This window comes from Leopardus geoffroyi, chromosome X (genome assembly GCF_018350155.1).
Source record: "Leopardus geoffroyi isolate Oge1 chromosome X, O.geoffroyi_Oge1_pat1.0, whole genome shotgun sequence".
NCBI classification, from domain to species: Eukaryota; Metazoa; Chordata; class Mammalia; order Carnivora; family Felidae; genus Leopardus; species Leopardus geoffroyi.
Window position 1 is genome coordinate 41178694 of NC_059343.1, and position 20053 is coordinate 41198746.

The 20053-nt window shown below is 40.6% G+C and overlaps 1 protein-coding gene across 10 annotated transcripts in view; it reads left to right on the top strand.

Annotated features, from left to right (window-relative positions):
- Window positions 1–20053, top strand: part of JADE3 (jade family PHD finger 3) — a 137433-nt gene that overhangs the window by 61238 nt on the left and 56142 nt on the right. For all 10 annotated transcript variants that reach the window (XR_006711171.1, XM_045473245.1, XM_045473252.1 and 7 more), the window contains 2 exons: window positions 11645–11701; window positions 12488–12567. Coding sequence is in view for 9 of the 10 variants with exons in the window: in XM_045473245.1 (XP_045329201.1) it covers window positions 11656–11701; window positions 12488–12567 (126 nt within the window). In the remaining variant the exon portion in view is untranslated. The remainder of the gene's footprint in view (window positions 1–11644; window positions 11702–12487; window positions 12568–20053) is intronic.

Genomic DNA, 20053 nt, shown 5'->3' on the forward strand with positions numbered 1-20053 from the left:
GATGCCCTTTTATCATGTATTTCCTTTTTTTAATCATTAATTTTTTATTTGGAGATAATTTTTTGAAATGAGAGATTTTGAGATAATGCCTAAATTTAATGCGAGGAGTTACAAAAACAGTAGAGTGAGCGAATTTGCTGTTCCAGACAAGATGGAGTGAACACATTTCACTGTATCCCATGTTAAATGTAATGATACAGGTCGTTTACAAGTAAGTGGATGCAAAAAGATATACTGTGCAAGCACCAATCAAAAGAAAGCTGGAGTGGCTACATTACTAATTTCAGACAGATTAGACATCAGAGCAAAGAAAATTACCAAGGACAAGAGGGATGCTACATAAAGATTCAAAGAGTCAGTCCATCCAGAAGACACAACAATCTTAGATGGACTTTTTAAATTTTTATTTTGTGGGGGAGAGAGAGAATGAGAATCTCAAGCAAGCACACCTAGCGTGGAGCCCGATGCAGGGCTCTATCCCATGACCCTGGAATCATGACCTGAGCTGAAATCAAGAGACGCTCAACCTAGTAAGCCACCACCCCCCCCTTCAATTTGTATCCACCAAATAACAAAGCTTCAAAGTACAGAAGGCAAAACTGAACTAGATTGAGAAAAAGACAAATCCATAATTAGAGTTGGAAGTTTCAGTGCCCCTTTCAGTAACTGATAGAATCATTAGACAGAAAATCAGCAAGGATATAGAAGAAATAACACCAGCAACCAACCAGATCTAATTGACATAGAATTATATCAGTTCTATACAGGGTATATTCATTGACCATAATGCAGTCAAACTAGAAATCAAAAACAGGAAGACCGCAGAAAAGTTTCCAAACAGTTGGAAGCTAAATAACACACTTCTCATTAATCCAAGGGTAAAAGAGGAAGTCTAAAAGAAAAGAAAAAAATACATTGACCTGAATGAAAATGAAAATGAAAATACAGCATATCAAAACGTGTAGGATGGAGCTAAATAAGCGCTGAGTGGGAAATTTATGGCACTAAATGCTTATGTGAGGGATAGGTGAAAGATCTCAAATGAATAACCAAAGCTTCAACCTAAAGAAAATAGAACAAAAGAAGAGCAAAGTAAACTCAGAGCAAGCTGGAGGAAGGAAATAATAAAGGAAAGAAAAGTTAATGTAGTTGAAAACAAAAACAACAGAGAAAAACAGTGAATCCAAAAGCTGGTTCTTTGAGAGATTCTGACTTAATTGGCAATGGGTGCAGTTTGGGCACTGGGAATTTTACAAGGTCCCCAGATGATTCCAGTGGGTAATGGGAATGGAGAACCTCTGCTGAGAGGCTAGATACATTTTCTTGGGGCTTAACCTGTGTTGGCATCTGGGGCGCAGTCCCTTTCATTCCTCCTGAGGAAAATTTGTAGCTCCGTATTTCATTTTCCTTCACTTTTTGTTGCCCTCAAAGTCAGTACTGACTCTTTCCCTTGTGTGTCAGTTTGCATATCTGACTGCTCCTTTGCCATAGGCATTGCTCAAACCAGAGGTGAGAGTTTAACCTCACTCCCCCCTCCACTTCACCCCCAACCAACTTGATTGATTTTGGGATTAACACCGAAACCCCTCTCTGGTTGGTTTGTCACACGTCATTGGTTACCAGTTTTCGGCTGTGATCATCCAAGCCATTGTGACAATGTGTCTAGTGCACCTGGTCCTGTGACCCTGGCCCTGAGGGAGCCAGAGGACTTGGTTTCTCAGTTCTGGTGGCCACTGCAATGTCTGCCCTCTTTAGTAGCACAGTATGAACTGTTGGTGTGCAGTGGATTTGAACTTGCTCAGTAAGTTTGGGATTGTTTCTGTTTCTTTGACTTTATATGTGAGGCTGATATGCCTTTTATTGTTACTAAAACCAAGGTTTTAATATAACCAGGGTTATTTTTTTCCTCCTAATTCTGATGATCACTTTAAATTGGATAGATATTATAAATGTGTTAGGGGTACATGTGAACAAAAATTTCAATGTGGAAGCAACTCACAGCAGCAGATAAGACATATTGGAAACCGCTATTTTTAAAAATTGTTTGAGTTTCTATCTGGAGAAAGAATTATGTATTTCATAGTAAAAGCTAGTCTTACCGATTTACTTTTTTCTTAAGAGGTCTTATTTGCAAATGGTATTTTCTCTCAAAAGGGTTCATGTTTTGTACATATATCTCTTTTTACTCTTAAAATGCCAAACCTACTTATTTGGGTAGTTGAAATTGTTGAATACATGTACATAAATTAAAAAGAACACGTAGTGCTAATTTTTAAAAACTTGCTGGAACTGGGGCTTTTTTCCCTTAAAAGACATCAAACAGATTTTAATTTAGAAAGACCTAGGACCATTAAAATCTGTCAAGATAATATCACAGAATAGACCACCCAGGCTGAAACCTTCCAGTGAGGTCTGTGTCAGCCAAACAGTGTGCTGAGAGGTTAGGAAGAAGGGGGTGCTGTTAAGAGAGTGATAATTCAGTTGTAAGCTTCCAATTTTCAATACTTTTCTTTCATTAAAATAAAGGTTTCTTGTAGTTTAGACTAGAGGTTGGCGAGCTGTGGCCTGTGAGCAAAATCTCGCCTGCCACCTGTTTCTGTATGGCCTGTGAGCTCAGAATGGTTTTTACATTTTTAAGTGGTTGAAAAATGAAGAATAATATTTCATGATGTGAAAATTATATGAAATTCAAATTTCAGTATTATAAAGTTTTATTGGAACAGAGCCATGTTCATTTGTTTATGTGCTGTCTGTGACTGCTTTCATGCTACAATAGCAGATTTAAGTAGTTGCAACAGAGACCATATGGTCCATAAACTCTAAAATATTTGCTAGCTGGTCCTTTCCAGAAAAAGTTTACTGAACCCTGATTTAAACTCACTTCCCAGCCTGGCCTTTCCATGCAAGATGGTTTCTACTCAGGAGGTTTGAAATTCCCAAATAATTTGTTAACAAGTCTGTATATTAAAGAGGGTAAGGGGCGCCTGGGTGGGTCAGGTTAAGCATCTGACTCTTGGTTTCGGCTCAGGTCATGGTCTCATGGTTCACGAGATTGAGCCCTGCATCGGGTGCTGTGCTGACCGTGTAGAGCCTGCTTGAATTCTGTCTCTCCCTCTCTCTCTATCCCTCCCCCCCCCAAAATAAATAAATAAACACTTAAAAAAAAGTGAAGAGGGTAAGCCTGCTTCCTGGTAATAGAGATAACTGTGGCTGACAGTGGAAATACTTCTCTGAGTGGCAGGAACCTACCTAGGTAAATTCATATTTTCTTCCTCTTTTTTCTCTAATGCATTTTGGAGACTTTGGAAAAGAGTTGATTGACCTCCAACCTCCTCATCTGGTCACAGGGAATTCATGAGGCACACGATGTGTCTTGATTTTTAAGAAACAAGCTTTAAAATGACAAATGACTGAGATGAAGACGGTCCTTAAGAAAGTACAGAAAAGTTCATCTGCTCCAACTTTTGGTATCTCTTTTTTAAAGACAAAGATTTGTTGGGGATGAGGAGAAGCAGTAAAATATGTAGGCTATGTTCTTTTTTCTTCTGATTATATTTTGTTTACTCAGTCTCTAGATAGATATGGCTTTAGTCACTGGACTACTGAAATGTGGCAGAGGAGAAAGATATGCGAGGTGAACAGACTTGAAGGGAAGTTTTGTTTCCACAGCACTGAAGCAGCAGTGGATTGAATCGTTTCGTAGAGAGGGGTGAATTCTGAATTAAACCATAGGCAGTAGACTCAAATGGCCTCAGCCTGGAGGTTAGTATTGTTTACCCTAAAGCAGAGCTAATCAGCTCAAGAAACACATTAATAACATTCCTAATTTCTGTTTAAGGAATAGTTTAGGAGGTTCTTTGCCCACATGGGCAGGACTTGACCCTAAAGGATGCAAGAAGTGTTCTGCTCTGGTCTGACCAGTGACCTAACTCAGACGTCTGTCTCTGTTAATGGCTCTAAAGGATATTTTCCTGAAAGCCTAAGGGAGCTGGACTTTCAGATGTTTCTTTACTTAAGGATTACTTCCAAATACCATCATGGATTTATCCTCCTTGATTTTATCTCAGTCCTTCTTGAACCTGTTTACATTTTCATTCTGTTCCACTTCTTGAACTGGTGAGTTCTCGAAGTTCCCTAAGCATTGCTCAAAGTCCTGCTTTCTTTTTGATAAAAATTGCCTTTAGGTTTCAAAGAGCGCCCCTTTGTTACTTTTATTCTGTGACAGGGTGAATGAACTGAAGCCAGTCGTTTCTAAACCCTTCTTGAGTCTTATCTATTTTTGCTTCATCCTTTTAGAGCAAGATTTCTCAACTTTGGCTGTATTAACAGTTTGGGCCAGATACATCTGTGCATTATAAGAGACTATCCCGTGGGTTGTTGGATGGTTAGCAACCTCCCTGGCCTCTAGCCCCATAGATGCCGGTAACACCTCCCCCCCTTCTGACTCATGACAACCAAAAATGTCTCCAGATACTGCAAAGTTTTGTGCTTTTTGGACTACCTTTATAATATGAAGACTTCTCTTGGGGCACCTGTGTGGCTCAGATGGTTAAGCACCTGGGTCTTGATTTCAGCTCAGGTCATGATCTCATGATTTGTGAGATTGAGCCTCCTGTCCGGCTCTGTGCTGACAGCACAGAGCCTGCTTGAGTTTCTCTCTTTCCCTCTCTCTCTGCCTCACTCTCTCTCTCTCCCTCTCTCTCTCTCTCTCCCTCCCTCCCTTTCTCTCTCTCTCTCTCTCTCTCTCTCTCTTTGTCTCTGTCTCTCTTTTTCAAAATAAATAAACTTTTAAAAATATGGAGGCTTCTCTATCCAATTGATTGTATTATGCTTTTCTGGATTTTTCCCAGCTCTGGTTAATGTCCATTTTGAATGACAGCGACAGCTATTTTTATAATCTCAGTGTTTCAGGTCAGCTGTATCATTTGTGGGCGGCATGAGAGACAGATACCTTGAAATCTTAGAAGTTTTTTTTTTTTCAAATAATAAATGTACTGTAAAAATGTGGGCAATGGAAAAAAATGGAAAGACTGTTTTTACCACCCCAAAATCCAACTTTAATTTTACTAATGTAACTAATGTTAGTAAATTGGTTTATGGCCTTCATCTATTTTCCATATATTTTATTTCATAGATGTAATCTCTCCATAAAAACCATTATTTATACTGTTTTTTCCACTTAACGTTTTAACCTAAATGTTTCCCTTTATACCATGTTTAAGTGATTGAATGAAATATGATAGATAATATGCTTTAATTATTCCTCTTTCGTTTGATAGCTGGGTTTCATTTATTTTTATTATAGGGTTTTTTAAATTTTTATTTATTTTTAAGAGACAGAACATGACCTGTGCCAAAGTTGGATGCTTAACTGACTGAGCTACCCAGTGCCCCTATTGTAGAATTTTAATGGACATCTTTGTCCATAATCATTTTCTGTGTTTTGGATTATTTTTCAAAGATGAATGTTAGAAGTAGAATTCCTGGGTCAAAGGGTGTGAATATGTTTAAAGCAGAACCTCAGATTATTTTTAAACTCCTACATGGCCCCACAGAGGGTAGTGAAAAGGAGCCCCTTGCACTGACCATGCATTTCAAAAGTCTGTCTCCTGGGCATATAGAAGGAAAGGGCTGTGTTTAAGCTAATCACTTTTCCTTGCCTGCCTGCTCTTCTATGAGAATATTAATGGGGAGTCAAGTAGCCACCAAACCACAGACTTAGATTCCAGTTCCAAATAATCCCAGTTGGGTTGACTTCCAGACAGTGCTCCTTTAAAAGGGAGTTTCACCCAAGGAAGGCATTTACTGTATACATTTATATTTTGCCTGGCTTGCAGTCACTGTTAAAATAAATCAGCATGCTGTTAATCATTTTGGTTGAGATTGTAGTAGGAATAAGATCTGAAAACTGCCGTCAAATTACCGCTCCCAAGGGTGCAAAGTGAGGCCTGGTGCACATTTCATTTCTGCCAAAACAAAGGAATACTCACTGTGGGAGGTAAGGAAGAAAAGAATGCCTTTATAAAGTCTCTACCCTGCAAAGAGGGCTAGTAAATAAACAGCTGAATAATATATCCAAAAATAAGACATTGAGGCACATCATGAAGTTACTCAAGATTGCACTGTACTTACTTATAGTTTTGCTTAACAAAAAATTTTATTTTGAAGTGCTTTTAGGGGCGCCTGGGTGGCTCAGGCGGTTAAGCATCCGATCTTGGCTCAGGTCACGACCTCATGGTTTGTGGGTTCGAGCCCCGCACTGGGCTCTGTGCTGACAGCTCGGAGCCTGGAGCCTGCTTCGGATTCTGTGTCTCCCTGTCTCTCTGCCGCTCGCTCGCACTCTCTCTCTCTCCCCCCCCCCCCCAAATAATTAAACAAACAAATATTGAGGTACTTTGCAAAGTATACCACTTTAATGAAGATTTACAAGTTGTCTTGAGTGTGGGTGCCTAGAAGCAGAACCTGGGACAGTATTTGAACGTACATGATTTATTGAGGGGGAGTGCTCTCAGGAGAAACTGATAAAGGAGTGAGACCGAGAGGGTAGGGAAGAAGGAGCTAAAGTAAGGATATGGTCCTAGCAAAGTCTAGCCTTATCATGTTTTGGTTAGAGGGGGGAAGGTACAGAACAATTATTGACTGCTTGGCGCCCTGGGGAGGGAGACTGGGAGAGGATAATCTCCCTGACGAGACTCCTGCACTTGGGAGGGGGATAGCTGTGAACCATCAGTAGCCAGTAGGCAGTAGCTGGGAGATGGATATGTTAGCTAGGTAAAGGGGATCTGGGTGGGGCACCAGAGCATCTACTACTCTTTTGAATGTTTATTTTGTACAGGACACTGTGCTAAGACTTGGGAGTAAGAGATGAATGTGACATAGTCCCAGCTTTTTCTTTTTTTGAGAGAGAGCGAGCAAGCGAGCTAGCTCGAGTGAGGGAGAGGGCCGGGGCCGGGGGTGGGAGAGAATCTCAAGCAAGCCTCCACACTCAGCACGGAGCCCGACATGGGGCTCGATCCCAAGACCCTGGGATGATCATAACCTGAGCCAAAATCAAGAGTCAGATGCTTCACCGACTGAGCCACCCAGGCGCCCCAACATAGTCCCAGCTTTTAAGATGGTTGTAGTCTAGTGGCAGGACTGACCGTGTAAAGAATATTTACAGTGTAAGTAAGGTGTTTTTTACACTGATAAAAGCATGCACGGAGACTGGAATAGAAAACAAAGGAATGCATAATTGTGGGAGAGGGATATCTGGAGAGCTTCATTGAAGGGATCCAACAAATGGGTAGGACCAGGTTGGGAGACCTGGTCAGGGTTAACAGAGAAGGAACTGTAGACAGAAGGAAGAGCTCCGTGCAAAGCTGGCAAGTATGAAATAAGAAGTGTTCATGGAATCACGTTGGGCCTAGAATGTGCTGGGGGTAAGGGAGCAGCAGCTGAGGAGGCCTGATAGATTGGATCCGGAGTATTGACTGTGGGCCTCGAAGGTCACGCTGAGGAGGCTGGGCTGAGAAGGGGCAGCCTTCCTGCTGTCATCCACCCAGCCTGCCTAAGGTCTCAGGGTCAACTGGGGAGTGCCCAGGCCCAATATACCTGCCAGCATTGCCCTCTGGTGGCCATGTGGCTCCAAGCATGTCCCTTAAACATTTCTGAGCCCCAGCTTCCTCATCTGTAAAATGGCTGGTTGATGGTAATATTTATAGGACTGTTGTGATTAGAAATAATAAGTAAAGACAGATCTAAAGACTTACTATCATTGTGCTGCATTTACTGTTCTTTGTAATTTTCCTACAGTGATTAAAACAGTGCTGTCTCAGAAATGGATAGACCGATCAATGTATACTATAACAGCCCAAACCAAAAAATTTTGCTTGCTTTATTTTTTTTCTAAAAATCATTAACAGTTCACTTTCTTATTTCCCAGGACTGGTATTAATTGGTGTTAGATAATCTGTTTCCTAGACTCTGTATTGATAATTTAGGATTTTTTTTGTTTTTCATCTTTCACAAAGAGTGAATGTTACCGTAATAGTTTTATAAAACAAAATTTGGGGGACAAAACATAAGAGACACTTAAATATAGAGAGCAAACTGAGGGTTTCTGGATGGGTTCTGGGTGGGTAGATGGGCTAAATGGATAAGGGGCATTAAGGAAGACACTTGTTGGGATGAGCACTGGGTGTTATACATAGGGGATGAATCATTCCTGATTCCTGGAATCTACTCCTGAAATCATGATTGTATGCTAACTAACTTGGATGTAAATTTAAAAATAAAATAAAATAAGCAAAAAAAAATTTTAAAAACCCACAAAATGTTGTAGATTCTTAAAAATTTTCACCTCCCTCAGTCATGAACAGTTTGATAACAAACTCAAAGAATAGGATATTACAGAAAATGGAAATTATTCTATTGTACACCTGACACTAATGTAACACTGTATGTTAACTGAAATTAAAATAAAAACATAAATACATACATAAAAACATTAATTCATTCAGGGGCGCCTGGGTGGCGCAGTCGGTTAAGCGTCCGACTTCAGCCAGGTCGCAATCTCGCAGTCCGTGAGTTCGAGCCCCGCGTCGGGCTCTGGGCTGATGGCTCAGAGCCTGGAGCCTGTTTCCGATTCTGTGTCTCCCTCTCTCTCTGCCCCTCCCCCGTTCATGCTCTGTCTCTCTCTGTCCCCAAAATAAATAAACGTTGAAAAAAAAAATTTTTTTTTAATAAAAAAAATAAAAATAAAAAAAAACATTAATTCATTCATTACTTAATGAAAAGAAAATGGAGATACTGTTTTAGCCAAAGTTTCTAAGACCAGAATTTCAGATAAGAGGAATATCTTTCTTACAAGAAGTCGTGGGTCTCCTAAAACTCAGGGAAGTGAGGAGAGAGGGTACGGTCCATGCTCAGTTGGCTTTCTTCACTGAGAGTTTATGGAGAATAAAACTATTTCTTCTATGGTATATGCTACCTTCGATTCCAGTATGAGTTATCCATCTAGAGGTAATGTTTAATAGACATAGAATATTTCTATTGCTGGACATTTGGTATAAATGGAATCACATAAGTGATCTTGTGTTTATGACTTCTTTCGTCGAGCATACTGTTTTGCTAGGTTGTTTTTTTTTTACATGTTTTATGTAGCATGTATCTACACTTTGTTCCTTTAAAAATTTTTTTAATGTTTTTATTCGTTTTTGAGAGAGAGAGAATGGAGGGAGAGTCAGAGCACGAGCAGGGGAGGGGCAGAGAGAGAGAGGGAGACACAGAATCCGAAGCAGGCTCCAGGCTCTGAGCTGTCAGTACAGAGCCCAACTCGGGCCTCGAACTCACACACCGTGAGATCACGACCTGAGCTAAAGTCGGGTGCTTAACCAATTGAGTCACCCAGGTGCCCCTTATATGGCTACTTTGAAGTCTTTACCTGTTAAATCTGATATCTGATGGCTGTCACAGGCAGTTTCTGTTGCCTGCTTTTTTTTTTCTGGTTTATAAGTCATAGGTTTCCTGTTTCTTTTCATGTCCCGTAATTTTTTGTTGGAAACTGGACATTTTAGATAACATAATGTAGCAACACTGGGTATTGGCACCCCCCACCCAAGGCTTTTTATTGTTATTTGCTTGTTTACTTCTTTAAGGATAGGCTAGATTATTTTACTGAAGTCTATTTACTCCCCACCTTTGCCCTGCAGTGTAGGTCTTGATGTTGTTCCTTAGAGGTGCAGCCTTTGGTATGCCCCAGTTACCTGGGGACGATACTGGTTTTGACAGGGCTCTTGTTGACAGTCTTTTTCCTCACCACACCAGCCTGTTAAGTTGAAGTACTTACTGTCTGATTGTTCTGTTGTTTTTAATAATACCCTGGGACATAAATTGCTATGCAAACTGATCCAATCAAGTTAGGGCTCCTTTGAAGGGATAGTTCCTGAGATAAGTATTGAGATTTTTTTCTGACCCCAGGACTGTTCCTCCCAGCTGAAGTCAGCTCCACTGGGGAGAGATTTGGAGCCCTCTCTTCTGTGGTCTGCCTCTCTCCCTGGGAAAAATCTCTGAGCCATAGCTCTAGGATAGAGGGTGGGGAAGATGATGTACTTCCCTCTGAGTGGCAGCCTCAGGTCTCCTAGGTTTGCCTCTCCTGACGTAGAATCCCCACTCGATGAGCTGGAGTCAGGGCAGTTGGAACCTCTGTATTCTCAGTGGCACCACACCCAAGGCATAGCCTCCATCCCACGAGTGGGGGAAGAAGAAAGGCCCAACCATTCAGCTACTCTTGTGTAGAACTTAACCTCAGCAACAGGTAGCCGGGACAGGGTGAAAAATGCTGACATCCTGCGCCTCCCAGGAAGAAAGCCTTCCAAGTGGGAGCTGGAGGAAAGGGAGCTCTGTGTTCTTGGCCGTACCAGTCTGGTATGAGATCTGTGCTGAGAAAGGGGGTGAAGGAAAGTGGTTCTAGGTCCATATACCACAAATTCTTTCTTTACTTACCGAGTTTTAGTTGATTTTCTTTAATAAGGGCTGCTTTATTTGCTGTATGCCCTTTGAGCCATTTCCAGGGATTTTAAATGAATAGTTTTTTGCTTCTTTTTTAAGTAATTTTCACCAGTTTCACTGTGGAGTGGGTTGGTGAAGCTCTTCACACTGCTTGGGCTTCCTCCTAAGAATCATATGTGGCCTCCCCAGTCTTTGGTACCTTCTGTATTGGAAAATGTGATAGAAAGGCCAGAAAGGGAGGCATTTCTCCTTGTACTTGGGTTTCTATCTCCTTGGTAGATGAGTGGCTCGAAAGCAGTAGTCCTGACCTTTATTCCTTGTGGAATCATGATTGCCCCTAATAGCATCTTGTATACTGTGGCACATAAAAGAACGTCAGTTACTGGTTGTATCACTGTCTTTTCATTTTTTTTTTTTTTGATACTTCTTTTTTAACTTTCAGTGCCTTCCTTTTTTCTTATACTCTAGTGCTGGTATGTTCCCAGAAAAGTGGTGCCTCTTTTTTATCTGCCATTGGCCACACACACACAAGGAAGGGCACTGAAGGTTTAGTCAAAACCATTCTGCATTTGTCACAGTATAGGAGTGTTTTAACAACATTCCTTGTGATGTATAGATAGATAAAATTTTAAATTAGGCTAGTTGTTTGGGGGACGGAGACAGGGAGAAAAGAGGGAAAAGGGGCAGACAGAAGAGTAGTGTAGTTGTGCTCTTAAAGGTGGGACATGCCTCACTTGTTGACCTTGGCCCTTGACAGCTCTGCCTTGCAAATGCTTTTTCCTTTCTTGTTCCTCCCGGACTGGGGTTCCCTGGCTGGTGATGGCTCCATGGCTATCCCCGCTTTTGGGTAGACAGTGATGTGGTCACACCTGAGGCTCCAGCCGATTCTAGACCATTAATCCATTGCTGCATGGGCTTCCTCCTAAGAACTATATGTGGCCTCCCCAGTCTTTAGTACCTTCTGTATTGGAAAACGTGATAGTAATCTTCTCCCATCACTGTAGGTCATTTGAGGATATTCTTGACAGAAATCATTTGATTTGTGTGATTTGCCTGCTACTGCTTCTTGAGATCTATAGGGCAGTGTTGACTGCCCCCTGGGATGGATGTCGTGTGTATTGACTGTTTTATTCAGTGTTGTTCTCTTTCCCAGGATGCTCCAGGATGAAACGCCATAGAACTCTCAGCAGCAGTGACAGTTCAGATGACTGTGAGTAGAACTGGCCAACAGGTGGTAATCTCTGTATCTATACTCTTTGAGGACTTATTCTTTGACTTAAACTCTTTCATGTTTCTTTCAGTGGTTAAAAAAAAATGTTTCTAGGAAGGAAAGCTTGGGGTATTATTTTTCTTATTTAAATTTCATTAGAAATAGATAAGTTAGGTGGGAGGATTGGGTTTTTTGTGGCATATTGCATTTTTTTCACTTTTCATTTATGAAAACAACAGAAGCCAAATCTAATAATGATTTAACAGTGCTTTTCTGGAAAGGACAAAAAAGTATGGGAGCATAAATTGAGGGCCCCACAAGTCTAATTGTAACTCAGGTATTAAAGGTTTGATGGGATGAATCATCATTTGTAAAAGGCAACAACCTCATTAACAGTAGCATTTGGGGGAGGGCTGAAGGATACAGATTACTTGCCTCACATTTTTAGGTTTTCCAGTTGCTTTTGCAGATATTGTTTCTCCAGGTGGAACATGAATCATGTTATTCCAAAATGTTATGAGGTATGATTACACCCAATCAAATCTCCTCAGCATTAGCAGTGTCAAAGCTTTTACATGCTGGGAGGTCATCTATAAATGTGGTTAAACTCCATTATGAGTCTTTCTTGATTGCAATTTAACTGTTTTCTTCAGTGGTATGAGATCACTGTGCTCTTCTCCATTAATACCTTTCATATTCTCTTGGATGACATTGAGTTATATGACATTTAGTAATATCAGCAAATAAGAAGTCTCAGTATTTTTTTTTTCTAATTATCTTTTTCAGGTCCTTCCACTTCCTTTACTCCCAGCTCAATGTATAGGAGCAAGTCAAAAATTCCAAAACAACACAAGAAGCCTGCTGAGGTGAGATCAGATATTCAATTTGTAGATGTATGCCTGCATACCTCCAATGCCCAGATCCTGGAGATGTGAGGATTAAGCTATGTGCCAGTGGATAGACTTGTTTTCCTATGAACTTTTTGGTTTTTAAGAAAGATTCCATTTTCTTTTCCCTTTGGGAAAACCGTAATCTTCACACTGATTTCATTTTGGTGATGACACTTTTAAGTACCTGGCTTTAGAATATAAAACCTTCCCTAACCAAGAATTCAAAGGGAAGCCAGAGTTGGGGAATTGGGAAGGACCCAAAGATCTGGTCTGTGATTGGAGAGAGCTAAATTGGCAGGTGGGAGGCAGTGCAAGTAGATATTGATGAAGAGGTGATGGATGGAGAAGGGAAGGACTAGGTTGAAGATCTGGGCTGTGGGCTTTGATGGGTCTTTACCCTCCAGCCCAAGGAGAATGGATCACTCCTTGCGAGGCTGGTCATCTTCTGCCCCAAGGACAGCAAAGTGCCAGGGTTGCACTTGGACTTGGTTTAGTGGATCCTACAGACTTTCCTCTGGGATAATTAAATGATGAGAAACTGACATTGTGTCTTCACTTCTATGAGTAGACTTCCTTAGCTGCAAAGGAAAAGGAGTGTATTAGTTAACTGTTGCTACATTACAAATTATTACAAAATTAGTGGCTTGAAGGGGCACCTGGGTGGTTCAGTCAGTTAAGCATCCAACTCTTGATCTCGGCTCAGGTCATGATCTCACAGTTTGTGAGTTCAAGCCTCACGTCAGGCTCCACACTATCAGTGCAGGGCCTGCTTGGGATTCTCTATCTATCCCTCTCTCTCTACCCCTCCCCTGCTCATGCTTGCTTGCTTGCTCACTCAGGTGCGCTCGCTCTCTTCTCGCTCTCTCTCTCAACAAATAAACTTTTTAAAAAAACTTGAAGAAAAAAATGAGTGGCTTAAACAGCACACATTTATTATCTCAGTTTTTGTGGGTCAGGAGTCTGGGCACAGCATCCCTAGGTTCTCTGTTCAGGGTCTTTCAAGGCTGCCATCAGTGTGCTGGTTGGGCTATGTTCTAGAGGTTCTACCAGGAAAGGAGTCACTTCCAAGTTCATTTGGATTGTTAGCGGAATTCATCTCCCTGCAGCCAGAGGACTGAAGTCCTTGGGGTTTTTTTGCTGGCTTTTGATGGAGGATTACCCTCTGCTCCTAGAGACTCATAGTTTTTTACAGTGTGGCCTTCTCCATACATAGTCTCAAAACATGGCAGCTTACTTTTTCAGAGCCAACAAGGGGAGAGTCTTTTGCTCCAGTCTGCTAAGACTGAGTCTTATATGACATAACATAATCATGGAAGTGATATCCCATCCCATTTGCCACATAACATAACCTAGTCAAGGGAGTGACACTCCATCATGTGTGACATATCCTATTGATTAAAAGCAAGTCACAGGTTCCACCTACCCTTACGCAAGGTAGGGGAGGGGCATCGCTTTAGGGTGTCAGCCCTAAAAGAGCATTTCTTTCTTCCTTTCTCAGTGGTCACTTTTCATTTCCATCTTTTGCTTGGGATCTTTCTGGGCACAGTAAAATATCAGAGTGTATTTATATGGATCCGTTTCATGCAGAAAAACTTAGGGAGTAAAATGCATATAAACAGAAGCAGAACAAATTTCCCATGTATCCAGAGGAGTCTTCGACTATAGAATGATGAGAAAGAAACTTTGCTACTTTTCCATTTAGACAGCCAGTCCTAGAGCATGAAGTGACTCTCTAGTTTTGGGTCTTGAGTCCTCATACCTCCAGTTCAGCGAGAATAGCAGTCTTTTGTTGCAAGGGATAGGGGTCCTGGGCTACTGGAAGCGAATTTTTGACTTTATATTTCACATTCTACTATAAAAGAGAGAACCTGATATTGTAAAACAAAACGAGCTTTGGCATTAGAAGAGAATGAGTCCATGTTTTGCTTTGCTGGCTTATTTCATCTTGCTGAAATAATTTGTTTCGTCATAAAACACAGACATTATTTATCACAACTACTTCTCATAGCTACCGTTTATTGAAATTTTATGTGCCAAGAGCTTTATATTAGAGAATCTGTTGTTTCCCAAAATTAAGCAATTTGTAAGAATCTCCTTGGGTGATTTTAAAATTTTTATTTAATTACTTCATTTAAAAATTTAAAAATTTAATTTTATTTAATTTAAAAATTTTATTTAATAACTTTATTTAAAATTTTTATTTAAAAATTTCATTTAAAAATTTTATTTAATAACTTACCTATATCAGTATGGACTCACGTATATTTATTTTATACTTTGGGCTATAATCCAATAGTACATAATTTATTGTGTTGCTCAAATTGTTTCATAAATCAGTGAAATCATCTCTTATTTTTCTCTTCAATTCCATTGATTTCTGTTCTTATTTTTATTATTTTCTTCCTTCTTGCTTTAGGTTTACTTTGTTCTTTTTCTAGATTCTTCAAATGGGTGCTTAGGCTATTTGAAACTTTTCCTCTTTTCTAATGTAAGAATTTTAGTTCTATAAATTTCCCTTTAAATTTTTTTAATGTTTATTTTTGAGAGAGACAGGGAGAGAGGAGAGAACGAGTGGGGGTGGGGCAGAGAGAGAGGGAGACACCGAATCTGAAACAGGCTGCAGGCTCCGAGCTGTCAGCACAGAGCCAGACGCTGGGCTCGAACTCACAAACTGCAAGGTCATGACCTGAGCCGAAGTAGGATGCTTAACTGACTGAGCCACCCAGGTACCCCTGTGAATTTCCCTTTAAACACTTCTTTAGCTGCATCCCATTAATTTTGATATGTTTTTAGTATATGTGCTGCCGAAGCAAGCACAATTTTGACATGTTTATTTTCATTTTCATCCAGTTCAGTGTAGTTTTTATTTTCCTTGAGACTTCCTCTTTGACCCATGGCTTATTTAGAAGTATGCTGTTTAGTTTCCAAGCTTTTGGAGACTTTCCTGCTATCTTTCTGTTAATTGATGTCTAGTTTGAGTCCATTTTTGATGGAGAACATAATCTGTATAGTTTTACTTCTTTTACATTTGTCAAAGTTGGTTTTAAGGCTAAGGATATGGTTTATCTTGGTAAATGTTTCACGGGTACTTGCATGGTGTTTGTCGTGCTGTTGTTGAGTCCTACTGGATGTCAGTGTTCTTCTCTATCCTCACCGATATTCTGCCTAGTAGTTTTATCTATTGTTTAGAGAGGGTTGTAGAAGTCTCCAACTGTAATTATGGATTTGTGTATTTCTCCTCTCCGTTCTGTCAGTTTTGCTTCATATATTTTGAAGCTTTTTTGTTAGGTGTATTCATATTTAGGACTGCCATCTCTTGGTAAATTTAGCATCGCTTAATGTCCCTCTTTGTCTTTGATAATTTTGTTTGCTCTGGAGTCTGCACTATCTATATTAATATAGTTTTTGGCTTTCTTTTGATTCATGTTTACATTGTATGTCTTTCCATCCTTTTACTTGTAACTTCTACATATGATTATATTTGAAGTGAGTTTCTTATAGATGATGTATAGTTGGATCATTTTTTATTTTTATTTATTTTTTTCAATATATGAAGTTTATTGTCAAATTGGTTTCCATACAACACCCAGTGCTCATCCCAAAAGGTGCCCTCCTCAATACCCATCACCCACCCTCCCCTCCCTCCCACCCCCCATCAACCCTCAGTTTGTTCTCAGTTTTTAAGAGTCTCTTATGCTTTGGCTCTCTTCCACTCTAACCTCTTTTATTTTTCCTTCCCCTCCCCCATGGGTTTCTGTTAAGTTTCTCAGGATCCACATAAGAGTGAAACCATATGGTATCTGTCTTTCTCTGTATGGCTTATTTCACTTAGCATCACACTCTCCAGTTCCATCCATGTTGCTACACAGGGCCATATTTCATTCTTTCTCATTGCCACGTAGTACTCCATTGTGTATATAAACCACAATTTGTTTATCCATTGATCAGTTGATGGACATTTAGGCTCTTTCCATAATTTGGCTATTGTTGAGAGTGCTGCTATAAACATTGGGGTACAAGTGCCCCTATGCATCAGTACTCCTGTATTAGTTGGGTCATTTTTTAATCCTCTCTTTCAATCTCTCTTAATTGGAATATATAGGCCACTTAATATAATTTTAGTGTAAACTTTTGGTATGATTTAGTTTAAGTCTGCCATTTTGTTGTTTGTTTTCTATTTGTTCTCTCGTTTTTTGTCTTCCTGTGGATTACTTGAATATTTTTTTGAATTCCATGTTGATTTTTCCATAGTGGTTTTGAGTGTATATCTTTGTGTAGATTTTTTTAATATTTGAATTTTTTAAATACTTATTTTTGAGAGAGAGAGAGCGTGAGCAGGGGAAGAGAAGAGAGAGAGGGAGACACAGAATCCTAAGCAGGCTCCAGGCTCTGAGCTGTCATCACAGAGCCCGACCAGGGCTCGAACTCACAAACTGCGAGATCATGACCCAAGCCAAAGTTGGATGCTTAACCGACTGAGCCACCCAGGCACCACTTTGTGTAAATTTTTGTTAATGTTTATTTATTTTTGAGAGCGAGAGAGCTTGCATTAATGGGGGAGGGGCAGAGAGAGAGGGGGGCAGAGGATCAAAAGTGGGCTTTACCCTGATGAGAGGCTCAACCTCACAGACCATGAGTTAATGACCTGAGCCAAAGTCGGACTCTGGACTGAGCCACCCAGGTGTCCCTCTATTTGTTCTGTTTTTTGGTTCCTCTGTTTTATTTTCTGTCTTCCTGTGGATTACTTGAACATTTTTTTGAATTCCATGTTGATTTTTCTGTAGTGGTTTTGAGTGTATATCTTTGTGTAGATTTTTAGTGGTTGCTCTCGGGAAGCAACCTTTAAAAAGGAAAACCTTTTCAACGTGGTCTCGCCATTTTATCACTTCAAATGAAATACAGAAACCTTAAGCACTGGGGCACCTGGCTGGCTCTGTTGGTAGAGCATGTAACTCTTGATCTCAGGATCATGAGTTCAAGCACCACATTGGGTGTGGAGCCTTCTTAAAAAGGGAAACAGAAGGGGCGCCTGGGTGGCGCAGTCGGTTGAGCGTCCGACTTCAGCCAGGTCACGATCTCGCGGTCCGTGAGTTCGAGCCCCGCGTCGGGCTCTGGGCTGAGGGCTCAGAGCCTGGAGCCTGTTTCCGATTCTGTGTCTCCCTCTCTCTCTGCCCCTCCCCCATTCATGCTCTGTCTCTCTCTGTCCCAAAAATAAATAAACGTTGAAAAAAAAAGAAATTTAAAAAAAAAAAAAAGGGAAACAGAAAAGGAACCTTACCACCATCTAGGTTCATTTATCCACCCCCACCTTTATAATATAATCGCCTTAAATATTTTCTCTACATACTTTGAGAACCGTACTAGACAGTGTCATGATATTTGCTTCATCCAACGAACATCATTTATAAAACTCAAGAGGAGGATAATCTATTATATTTACCTATATTTTTACTCTTGTTCTTCCTTTTATTGATGTCCCAACTTTCCCTTTGTTCATTTCCTTTCTGTTTGAAGAACTTCCTTTAGCCATTCTTTTAGGGTCAGTATGCTGATGATCATGTCTCCTGGTTTTCCTTAATCTGAGAATATCTTGGTTTCACCTTCATTCCTGAAAGATATTTTCACTTGATACAGAATTCTGGTTTGACAGTACTTTCCTTTCTGCACTTGAAAAATGTGCTGCTTCTTTGTGGCCTCCCTGGTTTCTGGTGAGAAATCTGTTCTCATTCAAATAGTTGCCCCCTGCAGGTAATCAGTCATTTCCTTTCCAGTTGCTTTCAAGACTGTTCTTTGTCTTTATTCTATTCCCAAAGTTGGATTATGATGTGCCGGGACATGGATTTCTTTTGGTTTATCCTGTTTGGAGTTTGATCACCTTCTTGAATCTCAGTTTATATCTTCTGCCAGTTTGAGGCAATTTTCAGCCATTTTTTTCTCCATCTGTTTTTTTCAGCTCTGTCTGCTTTCTCCTCTTCTTTTGGGTCTTCAACTGCGTGAATGTTAAATCTTTTGTAATTTCCCCCCAGGTCCCTCAGACTCTTCTCTTTTTTTCAGTATATATTCTTTCTTCTGATCAGATTGGGTAATTTCTCTTGTTCACTGATTCCTTTTGTTCTGTTAATTCCATTCTTCTATTGAGCCTCTCATGAGATTGTTATTTCAGTTATTGTATGATTCCATTTCAAATTTTTTATTTGGTCATTCTTTACATCCTCCATTTCTCTGCTGCAACTTTCAGTTTGTTTTAAAAGTGTTTGTAATTTCTTACTGAAGCATTTTTATGATGGCTGCTTTAAACTCCTCATCGACGATTCCAGCTTCTGTGTCATCTCGGTATTGGTGTCTGTTGATTGTCTCTTCTCATTCCTAGTTCTTAGTATGATGAGTGATTTTCTTTTGTATTCTGGACTTTTTTGGTATTACATTATCAGACAGTAAGTCTTATTTAAATCTGTTTTAGCAGGCCTCCATGGTAACCAGGCCAGTGGGGAAGTGGGGTGCTGACTCTACCACCAGTTTCAGAATTTCTAGACTTCTATCTTCTGTTATCTCTCTAGGAAGATGGTTCTGTTATCTCTCTGGAACAGGGGACACGTGTCTCCCTACAACCTGGTGGGGGTGGAAATCCCTACCTTGTTGCCTCTACTGATAGCAGGGCGAGTGGTGGTGGTCAGGGGTACTGCATTACCAGTGGATGCTAGGGACGGCGCCAATGTAAGAGAGTGTTTGAAATTTGTTATTGCTGTGGGCACCAGAGACTTCTCTAATTCTTCTGGTGACTTTGTTTTTGTCTCTTGTCTTGGATTAGAGTCTTCTGTCTGTGCTCGTCCTCCGAGAGATTCTGTCTTTTGCAGCTCTCCCAGCATAAGCCACTGTTACTATCGCTGGAGGCTCAAGCATGGTGGTAGAGTACTGGGGAGAGACATTGTTCTCTGACCTTCTGATTATATCTCAGTCTTTGAAATGGGTAGTGGTCCCGTTTCTGGGGTGAGATGGGGGAAGCGTACTTTAGGGGTAGAGCCTTTTTTTTTTTTTTTTTTTTTTTTTTTTTTTTTTTTGCCCTTGCCTCCTGTTCCCCTGTCTGCCTCTAGCAGGTAGCCTCTGGAATTCTGTCTCTGTCCTTAGAATTCTCCCTCCTCTAGATGAAGGCTTCTTTCCCCCGCCCCCTACGTTGTAGGCTGAGGTTGGATGCTTTTCCCTTCTCCCTGGCACTAGTGAAATTACATCAGTGCCGTCACCTGATACCCTTCCCCTGCAGGTGAAACTTTTTGTTCAGCAAGGGAGCCAGGACACAGAGCACCAGGGACCTAGACAGCACCACTGGGGGAGCTTTCTCCAGGTTTCCCACCATCCTCCCTGTGAGAGCCTAGTTGGGTTTCTAGGGAAAAAAGCTTACAAGAGGGTTGGAACCCCCCATGACTATAGCCCCAGGAACTTCATTCTCTCTTGGTTGTCCCCACTT